The sequence below is a fragment of the Chionomys nivalis genome, chromosome 7 (genome assembly GCF_950005125.1).
Source record: "Chionomys nivalis chromosome 7, mChiNiv1.1, whole genome shotgun sequence".
NCBI classification, from domain to species: domain Eukaryota; kingdom Metazoa; phylum Chordata; class Mammalia; order Rodentia; family Cricetidae; genus Chionomys; species Chionomys nivalis.
The window spans coordinates 41,047,880-41,068,133 of NC_080092.1; the positions used below are offsets into that span (position 1 = coordinate 41,047,880).

Below are 20,254 nucleotides of genomic sequence, written 5' to 3' on the forward strand. Positions count from 1 at the left end.
TCTCAGCAGAGATGCTATCAGCTGGACTCCACTGGACCCCACCTGACCCCACTTGGAGACGCTGCTTTGGGTTGGATTTACCTTCCTTCCTGAGGCTCCACTCCCAGCATGGCCTGCGATTTCCTAGGGACGAAGCTCACTCAGCTTGAAGTAGAAGCTAACCTAGAGGTGAAGTTCAGCTGAAGCTCAGCCTAGACTAGTCAGAGTTTCCTGAAACAGGGTTCTCCTGGTTGCCAGGTGAGGACTAGTGGGGTTCACCTGAAGGCAGGGGTCACTGGGAGTGGGGCTCAGCTGGAGTAAGGGCTCTCCTGAGACTTGGGACCAGGTATGTGGGTTCCAGAAGGAAAGAGACTCAGCCTGCTCTAGCCGACTCCAGTCATGCTGAGGTGAGACTGGGGCTGAGCTGGGCCTGGTCAGGGATTCCGGAAAGAGATGTGCAGCTGGGAAGTGCAGAGCTGTTCTGGCCCTCACAGAAGGCAGCTGGTCACCTGGAGTCTGCTCTGAGAGGGCTCCAAAGGCAACACCACCGTCCTGGCCAGCACTATACACCTCCAACACAAGATGGACTACCTCCGTGCCCGGAGCTGCAGGCTGACCTTCTGTCTGACTGTTCTTTGTTTCTGACATCTGTGTGCTCCAACAAGCCCCACACCCGACCCTGGCATGCTGCCTGGCACCAAGTGGCACCATCATAGGTCTGATGACCTCCAGGGTTTGGGCTCCAGCTTTATTCCCAAGCTTGTCCCTGAGGAGGGGTCTTCTCTCCCAGCCTCCCTGCAACTAAGCTGTCTCCCCACAATGAATTGCAGTGAATGCATTTCTGAATGCTCAGACACAGACCCACCACACACGGTTGCACACACACTGGTGCACAGCGGCCAGAGTGCAATGTGGGCTCAGACATATAAGCACACATACACGCTTGGGTATAAACAAAAGTTAGTTTTATTTTACTTCATTTGTTCCAGAAGTTGGCTTTAAAACAGGGAGGAGGGCACAAAAGATGGGTCTAGGCTCCCCAGAGCTCTAATTTTCCAGCATGGCCAAAAACACGGCTCTGGACCACAGCCTTATGGATCTAAGCAGCAAGGCATGACAGAATTTCCAGGATGTCCTAGAAACGGCCCATGCCTGGCTACCTCAGCTCAGGGAGAGGAGGCTGTACTCAGCCCAGGTCTCCTTCAGGTCTTACTTAGTTGCCTCACACAGGGAGCCAAGAGCTGCAAGTAGACCCAAGGCTACCTGCTTGTCCTTGACCTGAGAGTTCTCTGACTTCATCAGGACTGAGGGGGCTGTAGAGGAACCCACTTGTTGCTGCAGTGAGGATAAACACCGTCCCCAAAAGGTTCTTGCCAGTTACCTCTATTCTACCGGGAAGCTGCTGGAGAGCCTAAAAGAAAGCTGGGGGGCCCAGCGGAGGGGTCATCCTGTTTAATAGCCTGGAGGGGCAGTCAGTTACTGGAACACAGCTCGCCTCCCCCCACCCAGGGGCCACAGACAAGTCCCTGGTGACTCCTCTTCACATCCTGCAGGGAGGTACCTGAGCCAGCACCTCTTAGGGGTCTTCAGCTTCCTCTTCTAAAGACCCCTAAGGGGATCTGTCAGTGGCCACTGGTTGAGAACAAAGATTTCCATTGAACCCTTATGCTAGGCCCTCCCTGAGCTCTCCCCAGTGCCCTCAGATCCACACAGTAGCCTTGCCATCCCTGCTGCCTGTACTGCCCTTCTCAGAGCCCGCCCTAGGCTTAGTGACCAGTTGTTCCTGAGCCCCGGGTCTGCCCTGCTCCCCAACGGTGCCCCCCGACGTGGCACTACCGGTTCCGGAAGCTGGGCCACCCGCCCTGGGTGCCCCCCGAGAGGTTGCATTGAGCCCTGAACATGGAGGGCTGTCCCGATCTGCGGCCACCGCCGCCGCCGCCCCATCGCGCAGTGCCTGCAGGGCCAGATTAGCCAAATTCTGGTCGTGCGCGCGCGCCCGTTCAGCCGCGCGCACCACCAGACTGTATTCGGGAGGGCAAGCCAGGCCCGCAGCCGCAGACGGGAAAGCGCAGGGAGGCGGGCGCGGCACCGGGCCAGGACCCGGTGCTGAGGTTCCCCGACGACCGCGTACAGCGTCCTGCGCACTGCCGAGGCCCAGGTGCGCCATCTCACAGAGGTTGAGCAGCAGGCATAGGCAGCTAACCACATACATGACCAGCAGGAAGACCGTCTTCTCGGTTGGCCGCGACACGAAGCAGTCCACCACGTGCGGGCAAGGCTGGCGGCTGCAGGCAAAGAAGGGCGGCACCTCGAAGCCGTACAGCAGGTACTGGCCCACCAGAAAGGCCACCTCGAAGGCCGCCCTTACCACCAGCTGGGCCACGTACACGCGCATCAAGCCCTCCCTCTGGATGCGCCTTCGCCCATCGTGCTGCCCGGCCGGTCCGGGAGTGACCACCGTTTTGCTATCACCTCCACCCCCCTTGGCAGCCACATCCTCTGCGCGCTCCTCCTCCGTGTCTTCCCCCGGGCCCTCGTGCACCCCCGGCTCCTCGTCCTCCTCGTCCTCCAGCGCCAGCATGGGCTCCGCCTCGCCCAGATCAGTGGCATCCGGCCAGCCAGGAGGCGGCGGTGGCAGCTGAGCCCGGGGCACGCGCCGAGGGCCGGGGCGACGACGGAGGGCGCGTCTGCGCTCCTGCTCCGAGGCGCGTGCCAGGCGGTGGACTGCATAGCCCAGGTACATGACAGAAGGGGTGGAAATGACCACGATTTGGAAGACCCAGAAGCGCACGTGTGACAGGGGCGCGAAGGCATCGTAGCAAACATTGTCACAGCCCGGCTGCCGCGTGTTGCAAGTGAACTTGGATTGCTCATCCGAATAGATGGACTCGCCACCCACAGCCGTTAGCACAATTCGGAAGACCACTAGCACAGTGAGCCACACTTTGCCCACGAAGGTGGAATGATTGTGGATCTCCTCCAGCAGCCGCGTCAGGAAGCTCCAGCTCATGTTGGTCATGGGAGCGAGCAGGTGGGACCTACAGGCATGTATGATTGGTGGTCAGCAGGGGGCAACTGGAACTGGGGGATGGGGCAGCAGAGTTGTGCTGGCAAGCTCGTCCAACAATTGGGTTCTACTTATACACCCCAGATGACCTTGAGCTCACTGCTTTGCAGAAAAGCTCTTCCTCATCTGCATCCTCATGTTATGTGCTAAGGATGGGGACAGAGCATCTCCCACTGACAACTGCTCCAGCCCTTCCAATCTTCTCTTTCCCAAAGCTCCCGAAGAAAGTACCAACTTGTGGGATGTGCACCTCTGTCCCAGGACCCTAGAGCCATAGAGCCTGTGTGCTGCCTTTATTGGCAGAGGGGGAAAACAGGGCAGTGCCAGTCCAGCTCAGCCCCAGATTGGATGCCACTCTCTTAGGGCACCTGAAGCCTGCCAGCCACTCAGAGCTTCACAACCTCTGCTACTCCCCAGCTCTTGTGGTCAGAACAGCCCCCCATAGTCCTGAGGCTCCATCATCCCCCAGCCCCAAACGCCTAAACCATACACACCTTTGGGCCCCAGCCCTCCCCAATACTTTAGCTTCCAACCATCCAGCAGCCTCAACCTTCCTCCTTCCACAATCTGCAAGCAGTTCTCGAAGTCCCTTCCATAAAGGACCCTCATCCTCCCCAAGCCCCCTGCTAGTCCTGCAGCACTTAGCCAGCCAGCTACCACACCCACTGCTCAGAGACGCAGCCAGGGCTCTTTATCCAGTCCCAGTCCTAAACCCCTGGATAGTCCCAGATCTGTCCAGGCAGGACCATGTCTGATGAGGCTACAGATGATACACAGCCACACTTGGGCACCTGTGAGCCTCAGGGATGGCAACATCCTGACCACCTCAAACTAGAACAGATATATGACAGAGAAGGGCTCTGTGGTTCACTGATGCCCACCCTCCCTCCTCACAGCTACCACAGAGTTAGTACCTGCTCCTGGGAAGCTTTGAGGCAGGAGTCCCCCAAGCATTCAGCACTGACACTCCAGACTAGGGCCTAGGAGGTAGCAGCAGCAGGCATGGACCACCATCAGGAGTGGCTGCTCCAGGCCTCTTTATGTAGTGAGGGCCTCTCCCCTCAGGGCAGGAAGAGGGGGCAGCCAGCAGGACAACAGGGGTTCCTGAGGAAATGCCCCCACATCCTCACATCTGTGAATTCCCTCTTGGGACTACATGTATGCAATCAGAGACACACACCCTCATGTGCATACACGCATGCACACATGTCTATGTGTGTGTGTTATATATGCAAACATTCACTTGCACATACAACATACCCTCATATGCACACAGGTGCACATTCATAGACATTGTGTATACCCATATGCATACATATGCATTTAGATACAAATGTATTTACAAAGATGTGTACACTCATGAATACGTGCACACACATGCTGGCACGATATATTCATATATACTAACACTCATATATACTTATTTACCAACTCAACCACACATGCAAAGAATCAAGACATAGACAGAAGAGCTCAAGCACATGTGATCCCTTACACATGCACACTCCCACATCAAGAACGAACACATCCACACAAGCATATTCACAGGCTGCTACACCTTCAGGGGCCACTCCTTCTACTTCTCTGCCTCAGACATGGACACACAGTTAGGCTACCTGGTGCCTTCTCAGGCGTGAATTCAACTCTCTTACCTCAACTGCAATCTTAGCCCCTACTTGAAACCTCAATCATAGGAGCCTAAGGCTCACCAGCAGGATCTGGAACCAGGAGTTCCCCAGTAGAGCTGCTTAGCAGTATGTGATATTTAATAACAGATCTGTGGTAAAGCCTTGGTTGGTAACTTGCCATTTCTCTGGTATACCTACTTCTGTCATTGTAAGATGTGTACAGGCAACAACAAAGACAACGTAGTTTAACCCTGGGCCGACTTTGGCCCTGGACAGACAGTGGGATTTTGCTTTGGAATGACCTATCAGTCGGTGCATGCATGCAATCACAGCTATTCACTCTCAGGCACAGCACTAAGTGCTATGGTTGAAGAGCTGACCTGGAAAAACCAGGACCCTGGGCTCAGGCTATTGGGGGGGGGGCTTCCAAACTTGAACCTCTAGCCTGTAATTTTCCTGCCTAGCCCTGGCACTGGAACACAGCAGGCACCTCAAACTACAGAGGGTCAGACACATGTCAATCTCTCCTCCAGTGTGACCTCTCCACCCTTGGATTACTTTATCTGAGTTGCTGTCTCCTGCACATCTTGGGTTTATCAGTAAACCCTGAACCACCCACACTTGCCACCTGCACCAGGTGGTCACTGTCTCTCTAGTCCCAGCTGCTTCACTCTTCCTTATAAACCTGGCTCCATGCCCACTGAGTACCTTAGAATGCACACTGAACAGATTGTCCCTGCTGCCCTTCAATGGCTTTGGAGCCTGTCCTGAAACTTGCCCTGTAGACCAGGCTGACCTGGAACTCACCGACATCCGCCTGCCTCTGCCTCCCAAGTGCTGGGATTAAATGCATGCACAATGGCTTTTTTTTGTTTTTATTTATCTATTTATTTTTGGTTTTTCAAGACAGGGTTTCTCTGTAGCTTTGGAGCCTGTACTGGGACTCACTCTTGTAGACCAGGCTGGCCTCAAACTCACAGAGATTCACCTACCTCTGCCTCCCCATTGCTGGGATTAAAGGCATGCTCCACCACCGCCCAGCCTAGATTTATTTATTATGTATAGTGTTCTGCCTGCATGTGTGCCTGTAAGCCAGAAGAGGGCACCAGATCTCATTATGGATGATTGTGATCCACCATATAAGGTTGCTGGAAGAGCAGTCAGTGCTCTTAACTGCTGAGCCATCTTGCCAGCCCTCAATGACTTTTTTTTTTTTTTTTTTTTTTTTAAGACAAGGTCTCATGTAGCACAGACTCCTAAGTAAAGCACTTTCTTAGATGGGTATGATCATGCTGCCTATAATTCTAGTACTTGGGAGGCATAGGTAGAAAGATCAGGATTTCAAGGTTACCCTCTGCTACATGGTGAGTTTGATGCCAGCCTAGACTACACTGAAACCCTTTCTCAAACCCCAGTCATAAAATAAACAAAGAACATATCTAGGTCCCATCCAATAAGAGGAACTGGGAGTCCCTGGGGAAGTGGCTGATCAGATGGCTAGGTAAGGGGATGAAGAGTATGGGGCAAGCTCAAAGAGGAAGAACATGCTTACACACTCATGAACATTGATAAGTGAACTGGACACACTGAAGCTGCAACAATTTAACCAATAGACTAAGCAGGATTGTGGTTATAGATACTCTGGATGACAGCAACTGCATCCATGTATCCAACACAACCATCAGGCTGAGGAGAGGAGAAACATCCCCTGCTTCCGTGCAGAGGAACTGCCAACCACTCTCAGAGAGTCTCCACAGGAGTAGGAAGCGCATACCCCACTCCAGGGGTTGCATGTGGATAGCAGCATCGTATCAGATGACAGCATGAAAGAGGGACCCGCGCCTCTGCAGTGACACCTGAGGGCATCATGGCGTAAGTCCTGTTGATACCATCTAGAAAGACAGCCCATCACTCTCAGTGTTCTTCCCGAAACCCATAACCCAACAAGAGCAAGAGAAAACACTGAACAACTTCCAAGAGGGGTACCCTACAAAATACCCAGGTGGTATTCAAGTAGCCATGGGCAGCTAAGACAAGGAGGCTGTCTTCCAAGAGGTGTCCCAATGTTGGGAAGGGCCAAGCGACTGTAGCAAACACCTGGCCTGTGGTCTGCGGCTAGCACAGAGGCAGCACCCGTTTATTATGGTGACATGCTTCATATTAATGGGGCCTGGGATATGAGGTCCTCTGGGAACGTTTCTGTAATGTTATCCTCTCTGTTGTGAATTTAAACACGAAGACACGGGGCTCCAACAGAGGTGTGGAGCCATCTCCAGCATTCACAGCTTATTGAAGGGGTTCATTCAAGCAACTCCTGCTCCAAAGCAGCTCCTACATCTTGATCCAGAATTAGACTCTGTGGTGGTGGTGATGTGCTTCAGCTTGAGCAGGGGGTGCCCCCTGCCACACACACACACAATACATAGCTCATTCAGCCCGTCTCCCTCGGGAAGTCTCTCTAGAAGTGGTGTCCTCTACTGTAAGCAGACCTTTCACATCACACATCCAGCCCTTGGTCCTGAACTGACCAGAGCCCTGAAGCTAGCATGGTATGTGGCCCAGTGTGTTAGTAAACATATGGCCAGTAATTTGGTGTATGTGTGTTGGGGAGAGGTCCTCGATCGTACCCTAGGACTATCAGGAGATGCAAATGAGGGGTGGGTACAGTGATAATTACTGTGGCTAACAAGCATTAGGACCTGGCATACCAGGTTTCAAGCCCTGGGTATCTAGTATAAACTACGCACCTCCCCCTATGACCTATGGGGTCTCACCTGCCACCTTTCCCCACTGGCATCCAAGACACCCTCCTGGGAGCTCAAGCAAACAGAACTACTGGGGGCAGGGGAATGATATCCAGAAAAATACAAGGGCCAGCATGGGCCCAATATGAGAGTCACAACTCTGAGTCTGGATAAATCTTACAGGTTAATAGCTGCCTTCAGCTAAACTGCATTCTAGAAACAGAGATGCCGGCCTGGGTAGGCACCACCAAAATCTACATGCCTTCCTTTGGAATTGCCCAGGAGTACACCCGTGCCCAACTACTTGTAGAAAGTCCACACTCACCCTGATCCTTGTCCTTCAGTCCTCCTGCCTCACCCACCAGTCCCCCCCACAGCTGGGCCAGGTTCCCCTGTCCACCTCTAGAACTTAATTCCCAGCAGGGTCTACTGAGGCTTCCCCATACAACAGCAACTCCAGCCAGCAGGCAGCAGGCCTTCCTGGGCAAGAGCTCCCCTTCATCCTTGGACTTGGTTACCCACCCTCACATCTCCCTCTGCAGTCCCTGGACATAGCAGACAGGTAGGAAAACACTTAGAAGGAACTTCTGTGCCAATTACAGGGCCACACTAAACCATCAGCAGTTGTGCAGGTCCAGCTGCTGAGAGGTTCTGCTTGGCAGAAGGCAAGTGGATAAAGAAAGTTTGTTTAGTTTGAGTACACTGGGCCTGGTGCCCATACTGATCCCCTGGACACACTGCAACTAGCTGGGGTGGACTGGCCCATCTTAGAACAGCCTGAAGGGCCTCAGCTGCTGGGGGAGGTACTGAGTACACCCTGAGCTCACCAGTTAGTTCCCATCTCCCCTACCATGGGTCTAGTTACCCAAGAAGAGCCGAGAAGTCAGCTGGACCCAAGCTGATGGACACCCCGAGGGTCCCTTAATGCAACAAGACAAGGTTCGGCCAGAGCTCCAGTGAGTCTTCCAGACTGGAACTGCCTGTGACACCCCCCACAGAGCCTGAGAGGCCAGTGAGGATACAGGAGCCTGGGAAACTCCACATTAGCCATGAGAGTACAGACCAGCCAAGACCCTGCCTGTCTGCAGCCCCATCGGTGCCTTCCCTACCTTCTCCAAGCTGGGAATGCAAGCCTCTGCCTGAGCCCTTCCACCTGCCGGAGGGATGCTGGTCCTCTCTAAGGGCATACTGCCGGCTAGGGCTAGGGCCACCTCTCGCCACCAAGCACAATGGGGGGTGGAGGAGGGGCCCTCAAGGGCTCCATTGTTCCCCCCAGGGTCTGAATCCATGATTGTCCCTGGGGGTGGAGCAGTAAGGAGCTAGACAGGCCTGCTGGGGGCCCAGGCAGGTCCTGGCCCTCTCTTCTCCAGCCTCCACTTGAGGTCCAGGAAGTTCTGGCTCACCGTTCTTGAAGAACATCTGTACTTTTGGAGGCATCCCAGGGCTCCCCGGTCTCTCTGGCTCCTTCTGCCTGGGTACCTGCCTGCCCTCTTCACACCCACATCCATCGAATCTGCCCAAGTCCTGTCCCAGGAGCAGCCTCACCTGGAGATGCACAAGGGAGAGCTGTAGCTGACCACCGGGTGGGGGTAGCTGGCAACAGCCACTGCCCTCACCGCAGGGACTGCTCTCCTGGGCGGAGTCAGGCAGCCTGGGCTGAGAGCCCAGAGGAAGAGGGGAGGACAGCAGGACCCAGACACTCAGAATGTCTCATCTTGGGCAGAAGGGGAGGGACAGCCTCCCTCAACTTACAGACATCTCTCTCAGGAATGCTGCACCCTCTACAAGCTTTAGAGCTCAGAATCTGGAATCTCTACAAAGGCCCAAGGCTCTGCCCCTCTTCTAGCCCAGAAAGCTTCACTGCCCTGCCTTGGGGCTTGGAAGGCTCTACATAAGGGCAAGAGAACACAGCACCCACATGTCCCAGGGCCAGCACTATGTCCTCATTTTCACGCTCTTTTCTGGTGGCTGGGCACTTTCCTTCCTGGCCAGTGATTCTTGCCACTCTGTATCCCTAAATGGCTCAGAAACAGCTCAAAGAGGCAGCAGTCCCAGGTTCTCCAGGACTGAGCCCCATTCCAACCCATGCTGGCTGTCACAGTTGACTGGTTCCAAGGGGAAGAAGTGATCACAATCAACCCAGCTAGCATTCTGATGACTGGTGCACCCTGGAACCCCCTTGGCAGCTTTCATATGGGTTGACCAGGTAGAGGTAGGCAACCAGGGGTCATAGGCCCAGTGGGGATGGCTGTGACCCAATAGTTACTTTATTAGGATGTCAGTCCTGCTCCAGCAGGAGGGACAGGGACAGCCCAGGGAGAATAGAAGTGAGTACATTTCCGAGTCCTTCAGCCTCAGCAAACCAGCACAGGGTGAAGAGCCACCATGTGGTCAGACAAGGGGCAGTTCCTCCTACTCCACAGTAGAAGTCTATACAAGTCCTTGGTGCCCTGGCAAAGACCACCACCTCATAACCCAGATATATTTGGGGCACAGGCATCACTCTGTGGAATGAAGCAGACCCTCAGGCATGGCCAGTTCCCTGAGCTTTCTTGATTTCCTGCCAAGGAAAAAGGAAAACAGAAAGTCAGGAGAGGCAGGGAACCAGGAAGGGATGGGTCTCAGATCCTCCCCTGGCCCCCAAGGACTCTTGGACTTTGCGCTTGTACTTGATCAGCTAGCAATTGGCAGAGCCTCAGCTGCTTACAGTGCAGCAAGGGTGTGAGCCCTGGCCTCAGCAGGGTTTGTTGGACTCACAGGGTGGCTTGAGCAGGGGACTGTGCCAGGTCAGGGTTGGTGGGGAGGGGCCCACCTCAGACAGTGCCTGCTTCAATGTTGCATAGGCTTTATCCAAGTTGTCATTGATGATCACCAGGTCAAACAAGCCAGGCTCCTTGCCTGGGAATGAGACAAGACAAAAGTCAGGAACACAAGGAATCTGGCCCCTTCCCTCTGCAACAACCTCTATGGCTACTCTTGCCTGTCACTGTAATAGGACAGTCAGGACTAGATGGAATTCTGCCTTCCCCTCTAGAGAACCTCAGCTGGGGCTTGCTCATCAAGTTCTGAGTACTAGAGTATGGACCACTGACCCCTCCCCAGGCCTCTATTTAGAACTGGCACTACCTGTGATGGGCTCCCATATGCACATAGAGAAACAGTAAAAGATCGCAGTGACAGTGTCTGAATGTGGGCCAAACTCAGACCCAGAAACAAGAGCACAGCTTGCAAGAAGATGTCTATGACACACTCAAGTCCGTAAGAGAAGTGTGGCCCCTCAAAGGCTCTGCAGACAAAGAAGTCTCGAACTCCTCCATCTTTGCCCTTGGTCCTCCCTGTCTCCTGGTGAATGGGCTGGCCACATGCTCAGAAGGTATAAATGACCTGACCACACTCACTGCTCTCCATGTCTGCCTGTGCAGCTGCCAGCCGCTTTGCCAAACTCTCCTCAGTCTCAGTGTTGCGCAGCCGCAGTCGCTGCTCCTGAAATGCAGGCCTTTGTTGAGTCAGTATTCTCCAAGTCTCAGGGACTGCCTTGCGGGTCTCCCACACCAGGTACCTACCAGCACAGCCAGCGAGGGGGGCTGCACAGAGATGTAGATGGGATGCAGATCAGTCTTCTTGATGTTGCGCACACCCTGTAGGTCAATGTCTAGCACGCAGATGCGGTTCATGGCCTGCACAGCCCGAACAGCCGCCTTGCTGGGAGCAGGAAAGGGCAGTGAGCAGACATTCAATGGGACCCAAGGCAAGATCCTAGCCCTTAAGCCCACATGAGTGCTTGCCTGCTGGCCATCCTCTCAGGAATACACGCATTGGCTGCTAAACTTCACCCTTGGTAGTCTCTTAAAGCTTCCAAGAGCTTCAGAGAAACTCAGTCCCTTCCTCCGCAAGGCCCATCCTAGGTAGGCCTAGCGTGGAAAGAGCAGAGGCTCACTGAACCCAGCACGGTCCATACTTCCCAGAACATCCAAGCATACCCTTGGCCTTGTCAAGTCCTCTGAAAGCACAGTCCTTTGTACCTGTCCTACAGCCAAAAGCCAAAAAAGTTTGGGCTTTTGGTCAGGCCTGAGCTGCCTGTCACTGCCTACCTCTTCCTGTGTGAGGTACTCATGTGGCTCCTGCCACACAGGATGGCTTGAGACAGACGAGCCTGGGGCATGACTGGGCTTGCCTGCTCCCTGGAGTCTATCAGCTAAGCCATCCCAGCCTAGGCAGGAGACTGGGAGGACATCATATGACAGAGGGGAGAAGTGGAAGAGCTTCCTTCTGCCAATTCTGGGGTCACCTTGATCCACACCAAACTCAGCCCACCTTGTCCCATACAGGTTCCCCGAGAACTCAGCATGCTCAATGAAGTCCCCTGCTGCAATATCACGCTGCATCATCTCCCTGGTCACAAAGTAGTAATCTGGAGAGGAAGAGGGCTTTTCAGAGGATACCCAAAACCCAGACCTGCCTGGCCTGGCCCCTCTCCATCCTACACAGGACTGTTATAGATAGATCCAGACTGGAACAGACACCACTGTCCTCACTGTCCTTGCTGGGGGACTAGAAATAGTCAAGTTCCACAGAAAAGGGGATACCCCTGCCATGTATCAGGCAGGCAGAAGGTCCAGCCCTCACTCTGATGATGCACAGACTCTAATCAAGCTACTAATCCAAAGGCAAGAGATACTCTCCTGCTGGGGACTGAGTTCTGTTATAGCCAAGGGACAGAGCAAACCCTCATGCCCTCCCACTGCCCCCTTCCCTCCACAGTAAGTCATGCCTGAGACCCTTGGATTAGCAGGTCAGCTCACCTTTGCCATTTTCCTCACCAGGTCGTGGGTTCCTTGTAGTATCTAGAAAAAAGACCTATCACACACTGAAGAGATGGGTGTACAACCCTTCCACCCTACCCAGGATCTTCCCTTGCAGGCCTGCTCAGTTCTCTGGTTGTATAGCAGCAGGTGGTGCTCACAGCCAGTGGAAAGCCCAGACCAGATCTCAAGAGGTCACTGGGGCCAAGATGCTTACTCTAGATGAAGGCCCTGGGAAGGGAGAGGGTAATGGGGTTGAGGGGGTAAGGAGAGCATCTCCTAGGCTGGGGGTGTATATTTGGAACTCTAGTAGTCCAGTGCTGGGATAGCCTCTGAGCTCCTTGCCCTTCAGGGTCCTGGGGCACTCACGGGACACACTGAAGCCAAAGATGCTGCCATGTTCCTGGAACAACTTCTTGAGCAGGGTGCTCTTCCCTGCTCCTGACGGCCCACTCAGCACCACTGGCCTAGGTCCTGCCATGCCTGTGAGAGGAGGGGCATCACAGACATGAGAGGTTTTGCCCTTGCTGGTACCCTGCAGTGGTATGAGTAACTCCCAAGGACAACATCCCCCTATAATGCGAACCCTTCTCTCAACAGTAGTCAACTGGGCCGGGCGGTGGTGGCGCACGCCTTTAATCCCAGCACTCGGGAGGCAGAGGCAGGCGGATCTCTGTGAGTTCGAGACCAGCCTGGTCTACAAGAGCTAGTTCCAGGACAGGCTCCAAAACCACAGAGAAACCCTGTCTCGAAAAACCAAAAAAAAAAAAAAAACAGTAGTCAACTGGAAAGATGGTAAACACAGGCAGGAAGGCCAACAGGATTCCAACATCCAGCCTCACACACACCCAACAGGATGTCCACAGGCATGTGACCCAGAAACAGACAATGCGGCACTCACTGGTCCCACCCCATATAGGCTGCCCTCCAGAACCTGACCTCACATTGCAGTGCCCATAAATGGCACTGCCCACTGGGAGGTCCAAGTCTGAAAACAGAAATTCCCTGTCACTACAAACATGGCATCCTCAAGTCTATTCAGTTCAAACCTATTTGGGAAACTTCCCACTAGACATGCAACCATCCCTAACTTCTCAGAAAGACAAGCTGTAGCCGGCCGGCCAAGAGTTAGAATAGCACCCCAGCCTCCCAAGGTGAAAGTGAATGCAGCTCAGTTCAGGCATCCGGATCTGCCGCAGGTAGGGCCTGCCAACGGAGGAGCAGCTGCTGTGGTAGGCATGAAAGCACAGCAGAAACCTCCTCCATCACAGTCTGATCTAGGACCTGAGCCTCCTTCCCTTACCCTAGGAGCATCTTATCTCACAGGTTCCCAAGCTCATGCCTAAGCATCCAGTTCCACCTCACCCTCAGCCCTAATCCTCCCTCCAGCCTGGCCTCTGAGCAGGTCCTCATTTACACAACCAGGACCCTGTCTATGAAGGCCTTCCTGCCTCCCCAGGATGGAAACCACCTACTTGATGTGCTGCAGCCTCTGTGGTTAACCTGGGAAGAGTCAATGGCTGCTCTACACCGAGGGACAGGGGACTAATCTCTGCCAAGCCCATACCCCGCCCTTCAATAAATCCCTGGGGCACCCAGCCCTGTCTGCATTGGCTGCAAAGAGATCAGCCCCGTTCTTCCACTGTGCAAGAAGGAATAGGAATTACTTGTCCTTCTCCTGAGACTACACCTGTCCAAATAACCAGGGCTGCATCTGACACACTAACATATGGGGAAGAGCCACCACAGGGGCTGAGAGACATGAGCTGCTGCTCTCTACTGAGGTTGAGGAAAAGGGAGATCAAGGAGGGTATTTGGGAGCTGGAGGGGCTGTCTACCAACCCAAGCACCTTTGGCCTTTAAGGGTGAGGCCCACACAGCTTTTGGTCCAAAAGGCATAGGCTGCAGGAAGGGCATCAGCTTAGGGAAGTCTTGTGTTCTTAATCCCTGATGTAGGCCATGAGGTAATCTTACAAAAGCACTGGTGCTGGTATTCTATCACCCACAGGAGCACAAGCAGTGTGAGTATGGTCCATGTGCATGCACATGCACATCACACATGCATACTGAAAACACACACATGCACATGTCCCTGAGAAGCACATAGGACCACCTATCAAAAAGACATAGTTAAGGGGTCCTAGAGAAACTCACTCAGTGTCACCAGTGGTGCCTCTCAATGACACTGCTCCCTTCTGGCTCTCCCCAATCACACTGACCACTGTATGCTAATTTCCTGTCTGGGCTCCAGGCTTCCCCTGACCCACATCTCATCACCACCTTTTCACAGGTATCCTCTTCCCTAGTCACTGAGCCCTGCTGCTTCTACCATGGCCTGGCCCTAAGAGTGTATGCTACAAACCACCCAACCCAGCTCCTACAAAGCTGCCTTCCTTCTGCCTGCTGTATCAGGCACTCCGGATGAGAGTGCTGCACTGGCTCCAAATTCCCTTGATGGCCACAGGCTGTGATCTGCAGCTGCCAATATGGGTTCTACATTGCACATTCCAAATAACCCATTTCTGGAGCTCTTGGTTCCCTTGAGCTTAAAAGGAGCTTAAGGCAGCACTCACCGTGGGGCTGAGTAACTCACTGCACAGCTGTATTCCAGAGACTGAGAACACAGGGTCTGACACTCAAAGAAGAACAAGTACAACAACAGAGGAGAACCACAGCTAAGAGAGATGCTCCAAAGTGCATGAGGTAAGAAGCTTCTGAGGAAAGGATCCCAGGTCGGATAGTCAAGAGGGCATGCATGAGGGACAAGCATGGGTGAAACACATGATCTGTACTCCCATCAGACAATGGAGCAGCCTATACCAATCCCCCACTCTATTCCCTGCTTCCAACTCTAAGTAATGATGAGCTGGTATCCCCCAGATTCCAGTCTCAAATCCTCATTCTGGCATTGTGGGAGCCCTCTCTTGACCCTAACCCTGTACCTTGCAGGCCATGACCAGACAGGGGGAGGAAGGACACTGGCATGCACATGTGGACATATGGGACAGCTGAATCCAACCCGCTCTGCACTCCCTAAGGCACCCCTGCTGAGCCGCTCAACCTCTCTCTCAAGGCCAGTCTCTCAGGAGTCACAGTGTATAACTTCTGTCCTCCTGGGGCTGAATCACAAGGGACAGGAAGACACAGGGCACCAGCTCCACCTGTTGGCACCTTGGCTCTAAAGAGTGCCAGTAGGTGTCACCCAGCACCGGCACGTGCAGCCCATGGACCTTTGTCAGTTCTTGGTGAGCCTCGATGACACTACACTTGCTTGGATCTACACCGACCCTACCAGATGACCCTGACTCGCTAGCTGTGTGGTACAGTGGCACTGGGGCCTGGCAAGGGGAGTATGGAGGACTCTAGTCAGCAGCTAGGTGACCAGGCGTTCGTTACATCTCCACAGGGCCATAGCTAATGGCAAAAACTACAGATCTAGTCTCTGCTCTAGCATTTACAGACGTGTGTGCCACTCAAAGGCAACTTCCTTTGGGGAGACCACTGGAGAAACTTTGGACCCCAATCTCCTTTTTCTCCTTTTTCTTTTTTTTTTTTTTTTTTTTGGTTTTTCGAGACAGGGTTTCTCTGTGGTTTTGGAGCCTGTCCTGGAACTAGCTCTTGTAGACCAGGCTGGTCTCGAACTCACAGAGATCCGCCTGCCTCTGCCTCCCGAGTGCTGGGATTAAAGGCGGACCCCAATCTCTTTAGCTCTTCTAGCCCCAGACTTCAACTGCCTGACAAAGAGCCCCAAGCCCTTAACTCTAAGACGAGCTAAGATACAAGTGATTTCCACAGGAGCACTGGGAGGGAACATGCTCTCCTGGAACACTCCCTAGACACAACTTCCTGCACACCCTCTTCCTGTCTTTACCTTAGGGCCCCTAGGACTAGAAATCTGTCACAACCACCACATCCCTCCTGTCCACTGAAGCTACAAGCAGCACTAGGCAGATATGAGTGACACATTCCAGCCCTGAAGCCCCCAGAATTGAGGAGCCTCTTCCAACAGCAGCACCAAGAGTAGCCAAAGCATTTTCATGCTCATTCCTCTACCTGAGACAGACGGACATACCACAGCCTCCCACGGAAGGAAGGGTGGAGTAGCAGCCAACCACGAACAGGCTGCTGCTGGACCTTCCTGGTGCTACCCATCTCTGTTTGTGACGCTTCCCACCAAGGACAAAAAAGAACAGGCTGAATCTTGAATGGGGTCCTGGATGCCATAATCATGAGGCAAAATGAACATGAAAGAAAAAAAAGGGTTCAGAACCCAAGGAGAGCAAAATGGAAAGACCCAGGATGTTGCAGGGCTTGTAAACTGCTCACTTGTGTAGAAGGGAAAGTAAGGAAACAGGGTCAGGAAAGACTGAGGGGTGGATGAGGCCCACACAGCAGGACCAGGGAGAATGGGGGGAGGGGTACATACATGCAGGCAAGGAATGGACAGAGCATGGCAGAGACTGGGGACCAGTACAAGCAGAGTCAGGGAGGATGGGAGATAGGACAGGGGAGACTGAGGTCTACTGCAGGCAAGGCCGGTGGAAACCGAGGACCACCACGTTCTGGATCAGCGAGAATGGGGACAGGGTGGGGCAGGGAAGACCAGGGATGCTGCAAGCAGCCTGCCTCTACAACTGCCTACCAAGGGCTCACCCTCATTTTACCTCTCCTTTGATGCCTGGGCTGTCTCCTCCCACACCTCCTTCTGCCTCTTCCTTCAAATTACCTCAACATGTTTCCTGGATATTTTGTATGTGTCAAGACAAAAAGAAAGTTTAAGTGTGGCTGAACAGAAGTATACTGCCTCAAATTTACTACTCCAGAAAATTACTAGTCTCCCTGCTGCCCCTCCTAGACAGAGATCCAGCGCTGAACCAAGGAAGGCCAGGCAAACAGGAGCAATGGCTGATTTAGCATCTACGGGAACATAAAAGCCTAATACGTAAAGGCAGGGGTAACGTGGGTAGGCAGACCAAAATAGCAGGAAATTCTGCTCCTTAGTGCCAAACTGGAAACCGCCTTAGTGGTAGCTCTCATAACTAACCTATGAGTCCCAAAAAGTAAACAGGAGGAGTACCCACAGAAACAAATCTTCCTCTCTTTGGACCCTATTCAAGGCTGACCAGCCATTTATTCGCTTTCTCCCAATCTCTTCAGTTAGCTAATGTCACCTGCTCCTCCTCCAGCCGCCACCTAAAGGAACTTTCTCACTCACCGCTTCCCCGCCCACTTCTACGTTGGATAAAATGATGCCTGGGAATATTAAGCCCAAAGGCGGCACCAGAAACCTCAACCTGGGACAGGCCGAATCCCAATAACCCACACCCAGGCGTCAGCGGGGGCCTGCACCACCTGCAGACACCGAAGTCCGGCAATGGCGAAGGGGAAAAGCCAGGTGCTTGACCCTGTCCAGGATGCCGGGTGGGCAGGGCGCCGAGGAAGAGCGCCAGCTAGGCTAAGGCTGCGCGGGCTTGCGGGTGGCTGCAACTCCGCGTGCCTGTCCCTGTCGTTCTGAGGCCCCGGAAAACACGTTCACCAGGCGTCCTCACAAGAACAGGGGTCATTGGAGGCAGGGCGCAAGGGACGCACAAGTCCCGCTCCTGGGGCAGTCAGTCGTCAGCAGCAAAGCGCACTCACCGTCCGCAGGGACGCGAGCCAGGGCGGCCACTGCCAGCCCGACCAGCGGGCGCCGCAGCATCAGGGACCGCCCGCAGGACTACGTCACAGCGGTGCGCCGGCCCATGAGGGCATATCGGAGCGCGGCACGGCTGCGCACACGGACTGCGCAAAATCGCCAGTGCGGGTCCCTCCCACCACCTCCCGCCGACATTACGTCACCCTCTCCGGCCCCGCTCACTCCGAATCACCTGGCCTGGTCACGGCCGCAGGGCTACGTCACAGCAGCGCGTCAGTCTGCGAGTGCCAGTGGGAGGAGGAGCGCCGCACTGCTGCGCAGGCGTATTGCGTGGTACTCCCCGAAGACCTCGCCCATTTTACCCTTAGTCCTCGCGTCTTCAGGCCTGGTTTTATTCCATGTTCGGTTTTGTTTTTTTTTTTGTTTGTTTGTTTTTGTTTGTTTTTTTTTTTAGGTTCAGACCCCGCCTGCCCACAGAGAAGACCCGAAGAGGAGCACTTTAGAAATCAAGTAGCCAGCCGGGCGGTGGTGGCGCACGCCTTTAATCCCAGCACTCGGGAGGCAGAGGCAGGCGGATCTCTGGGAGTTCGAGGCCAGCCTGGTCTACAAGAGCTAGTTCCGGGACGGGCACCAAAGCTACAGAGAAACCCTGTCTCGAAAAACAAAAAACAAAAAACAAAAAATTACAGGCATATGCTACCACACGAGCTTCTCTGTACTCTTGCCAAGATAGAACCAATAATGGTTTCTACTTAGAAACTTTCTGTGACCTAACAAAAAGTGTGGCTAACTATTTAGGCCTGGATTTACTCTAAAATTGAAATATAAAACAAGGGTGCTTTAGTGATGGCACATGCCTGTGATCTCAGCACTTAAAAAATCAAGTAGCCAGCCGGGCGGTGGTGGCTCACGCCTTTAATCCCAGCACTCGGGAGGCAGAGGCAGGCGGATCTCTGTGAGTTCGAGACCAGCCTGGTCTACAAGAGCTAGTCCCGGGACAGGCTCCAAAGCTACAGAGAAACCCTGTCTCGAAAAAAAACAAAAACAAAAACAAAAAAAAAAAAAAAAAAAAAAATCAAGTAGCCGGGAAAGATGGCTCAGCGTTTAAGAGCATTGACAGCTCTTCCAGAGAGGGCCTGGGTTCAATTCCCAGTTCTTGCATGGCGGGTGACAACTGTCTCAATTGCCAGTTTTAGGAGTTACATAGACAAACATGCAGGCAAAACACCAATGCACATTAAATTAAAAAAAAAAAATGAAATCAGCATCGAGTCCGTTGAGTCACGTCTTCGCCTTATCAGTTACCCTTTAGGAACCAGGTTCTGTTCAGTTCCCAGACTCAAACCGTGTATGATCTCACCTGGCCTCCTCAGGCACCTGCCCCTCACTCAGGCTCATGCACATACATGTAGACTCTGTAGTCCTGACAGGCTCCCAGAGAGCCACCTGCCTCTACCATACCAAATGGTAGGACTAAAAAAACTTGCTTTTTGCTGGGTGGTGGCGGCGCACACCTTTAATCGCAGCACTGGGAGGCAGAGGCCGGTGGATCTCTGTGAGTTCGAGCCCAGCCTGATCTACAAGAACTAGTTCCGGGGGACAGGCTTCAATGCTACAGAGGAAACCCGTCTCTAAAAACCAAAAAGATAAAAAGTAAATAACTAAATAAATAAATGTCTTTAATCCCAGCACTCCAGACAGAGGCAAAAGGCAAGTTCAAGGCCGGCCTGATCTACAACGTGAGTTCCAGAATAACCAGGGCAAACCTTGTCTTGAAAGAAGCTAATTAATTAATTTAAAAGGTGTGCACCAGCTGAGCAGTGATGGCTCACATCTTTAATCCCAGCACTCAAGCGGGAGAGGCAGGAGGATCTCTGAGTTCTAGGCTAGCTTGGTCTACTGAGCGAATTCCAAGACAGGCTCCAAAGCTACACAGAGAAACCCTGTCTCAAAAAATAACAACAAAAAAGGTACTCACTGAAGATCCAAAGTTCCTCTGTTTTGTCCTCCTCCTCTGCCTAACGTCTTGTGTAAGCTATTTTCCATAAAACATTCCAGTTCTCAGAAATGGCTAAGGCAAAAGTAACAGGGTAGCTACCTGGAAAGTACAGATAACCACAGAATGTCCCTACCAGAAGGTCAGCCGATAAGAAAACTTGACAAGCAAAGGGGGAGGGGGAGGTTCAAAACTAAAAATTTGTGAAAAGTCCCTACGCACGAGCCAATCAGGATTCAACCCATCACCCCAAACCCTGCTAATGTAACTTTCCTGGCTTTTGCCTTTAAGTGATGCTCTCTAGAAGGGTGGGACACCTCTTCCCATTGCTGTGCTGATGAGGTCCAGGCCGGCCTGCAACTGTGATAATAAATGTTGCTTATGCATTTCAGCGAGTCAGTCT

At 53.2% G+C, this 20,254-nt stretch overlaps 2 protein-coding genes across 6 annotated transcripts; both read right to left on the reverse strand.

Annotated features, from left to right (window-relative positions):
- Window positions 1–979: 979 nt before the first annotated feature.
- Gjc2 (gap junction protein gamma 2) lies at window positions 980–9,353 on the reverse strand. Of its 3 annotated transcripts, none has more exons than XM_057776916.1 (2): window positions 8,964–9,353; window positions 980–3,017 (listed from the first exon to the last, which is right to left on the reverse strand). In XM_057776916.1, exon 2 carries the CDS (start codon window positions 2,996–2,998, stop codon window positions 1,679–1,681), a length of 1,320 nt encoding a protein of 439 aa, XP_057632899.1. In that variant the 5' UTR covers window positions 2,999–3,017; window positions 8,964–9,353; the 3' UTR covers window positions 980–1,678. The 3 variants fall into 3 exon arrangements, with proteins under 3 accessions (XP_057632899.1, XP_057632897.1, XP_057632898.1); XM_057776914.1 differs by lacking the exon at window positions 8,964–9,353 and adding an exon at window positions 8,528–8,906; XM_057776915.1 differs by lacking the exon at window positions 8,964–9,353 and adding an exon at window positions 3,961–5,883.
- A 300-nt stretch (window positions 9,354–9,653) lies between these two features.
- Window positions 9,654–17,966, reverse strand: Guk1 (guanylate kinase 1). Of its 3 annotated transcripts, XM_057776784.1 has the most exons (9): window positions 17,858–17,941; window positions 16,293–16,433; window positions 12,590–12,703; window positions 12,221–12,262; window positions 11,733–11,829; window positions 10,982–11,120; window positions 10,817–10,901; window positions 10,231–10,316; window positions 9,654–9,978 (listed from the first exon to the last, which is right to left on the reverse strand). In XM_057776784.1, exons 1-9 carry the CDS (start codon window positions 17,916–17,918, stop codon window positions 9,943–9,945), a joined length of 801 nt encoding a protein of 266 aa, XP_057632767.1. In that variant the 5' UTR covers window positions 17,919–17,941; the 3' UTR covers window positions 9,654–9,942. The 3 variants fall into 3 exon arrangements, with proteins under 3 accessions (XP_057632767.1, XP_057632768.1, XP_057632769.1); XM_057776785.1 differs by lacking the exon at window positions 16,293–16,433 and having other exon boundaries at window positions 17,858–17,966; XM_057776786.1 differs by lacking the exons at window positions 16,293–16,433; window positions 17,858–17,941 and adding an exon at window positions 17,573–17,591.
- Window positions 17,967–20,254: the final 2,288 nt, after the last annotated feature.

Bases quoted from the DNA above. Each gene is read 5' to 3' on its own strand.
- Gjc2 (XM_057776916.1), bottom strand. From the start codon at position 2,998: ATGACCAACATGAGCTGGAGCTTCCTGACGCGGCTGCTGGAGGAGATC.
- Guk1 (XM_057776784.1), bottom strand. From the start codon at position 17,918: ATGCTGCGGCGCCCGCTGGTCGGGCTGGCAGTGGCCGCCCTGGCTCGC. The intron at 12,263-12,589 runs GTGAGTGCCCCA...TCTTTTTTCTAG, and splicing joins CTTTGGCTTCAGTGTGTCCC to ATACTACAAGGAACCCACGA. The intron at 10,317-10,816 runs GTGAGTGTGGTC...TCTCATTCCCAG, and splicing joins ACAGGCAGACATGGAGAGCA to GCAAGGAGCCTGGCTTGTTT.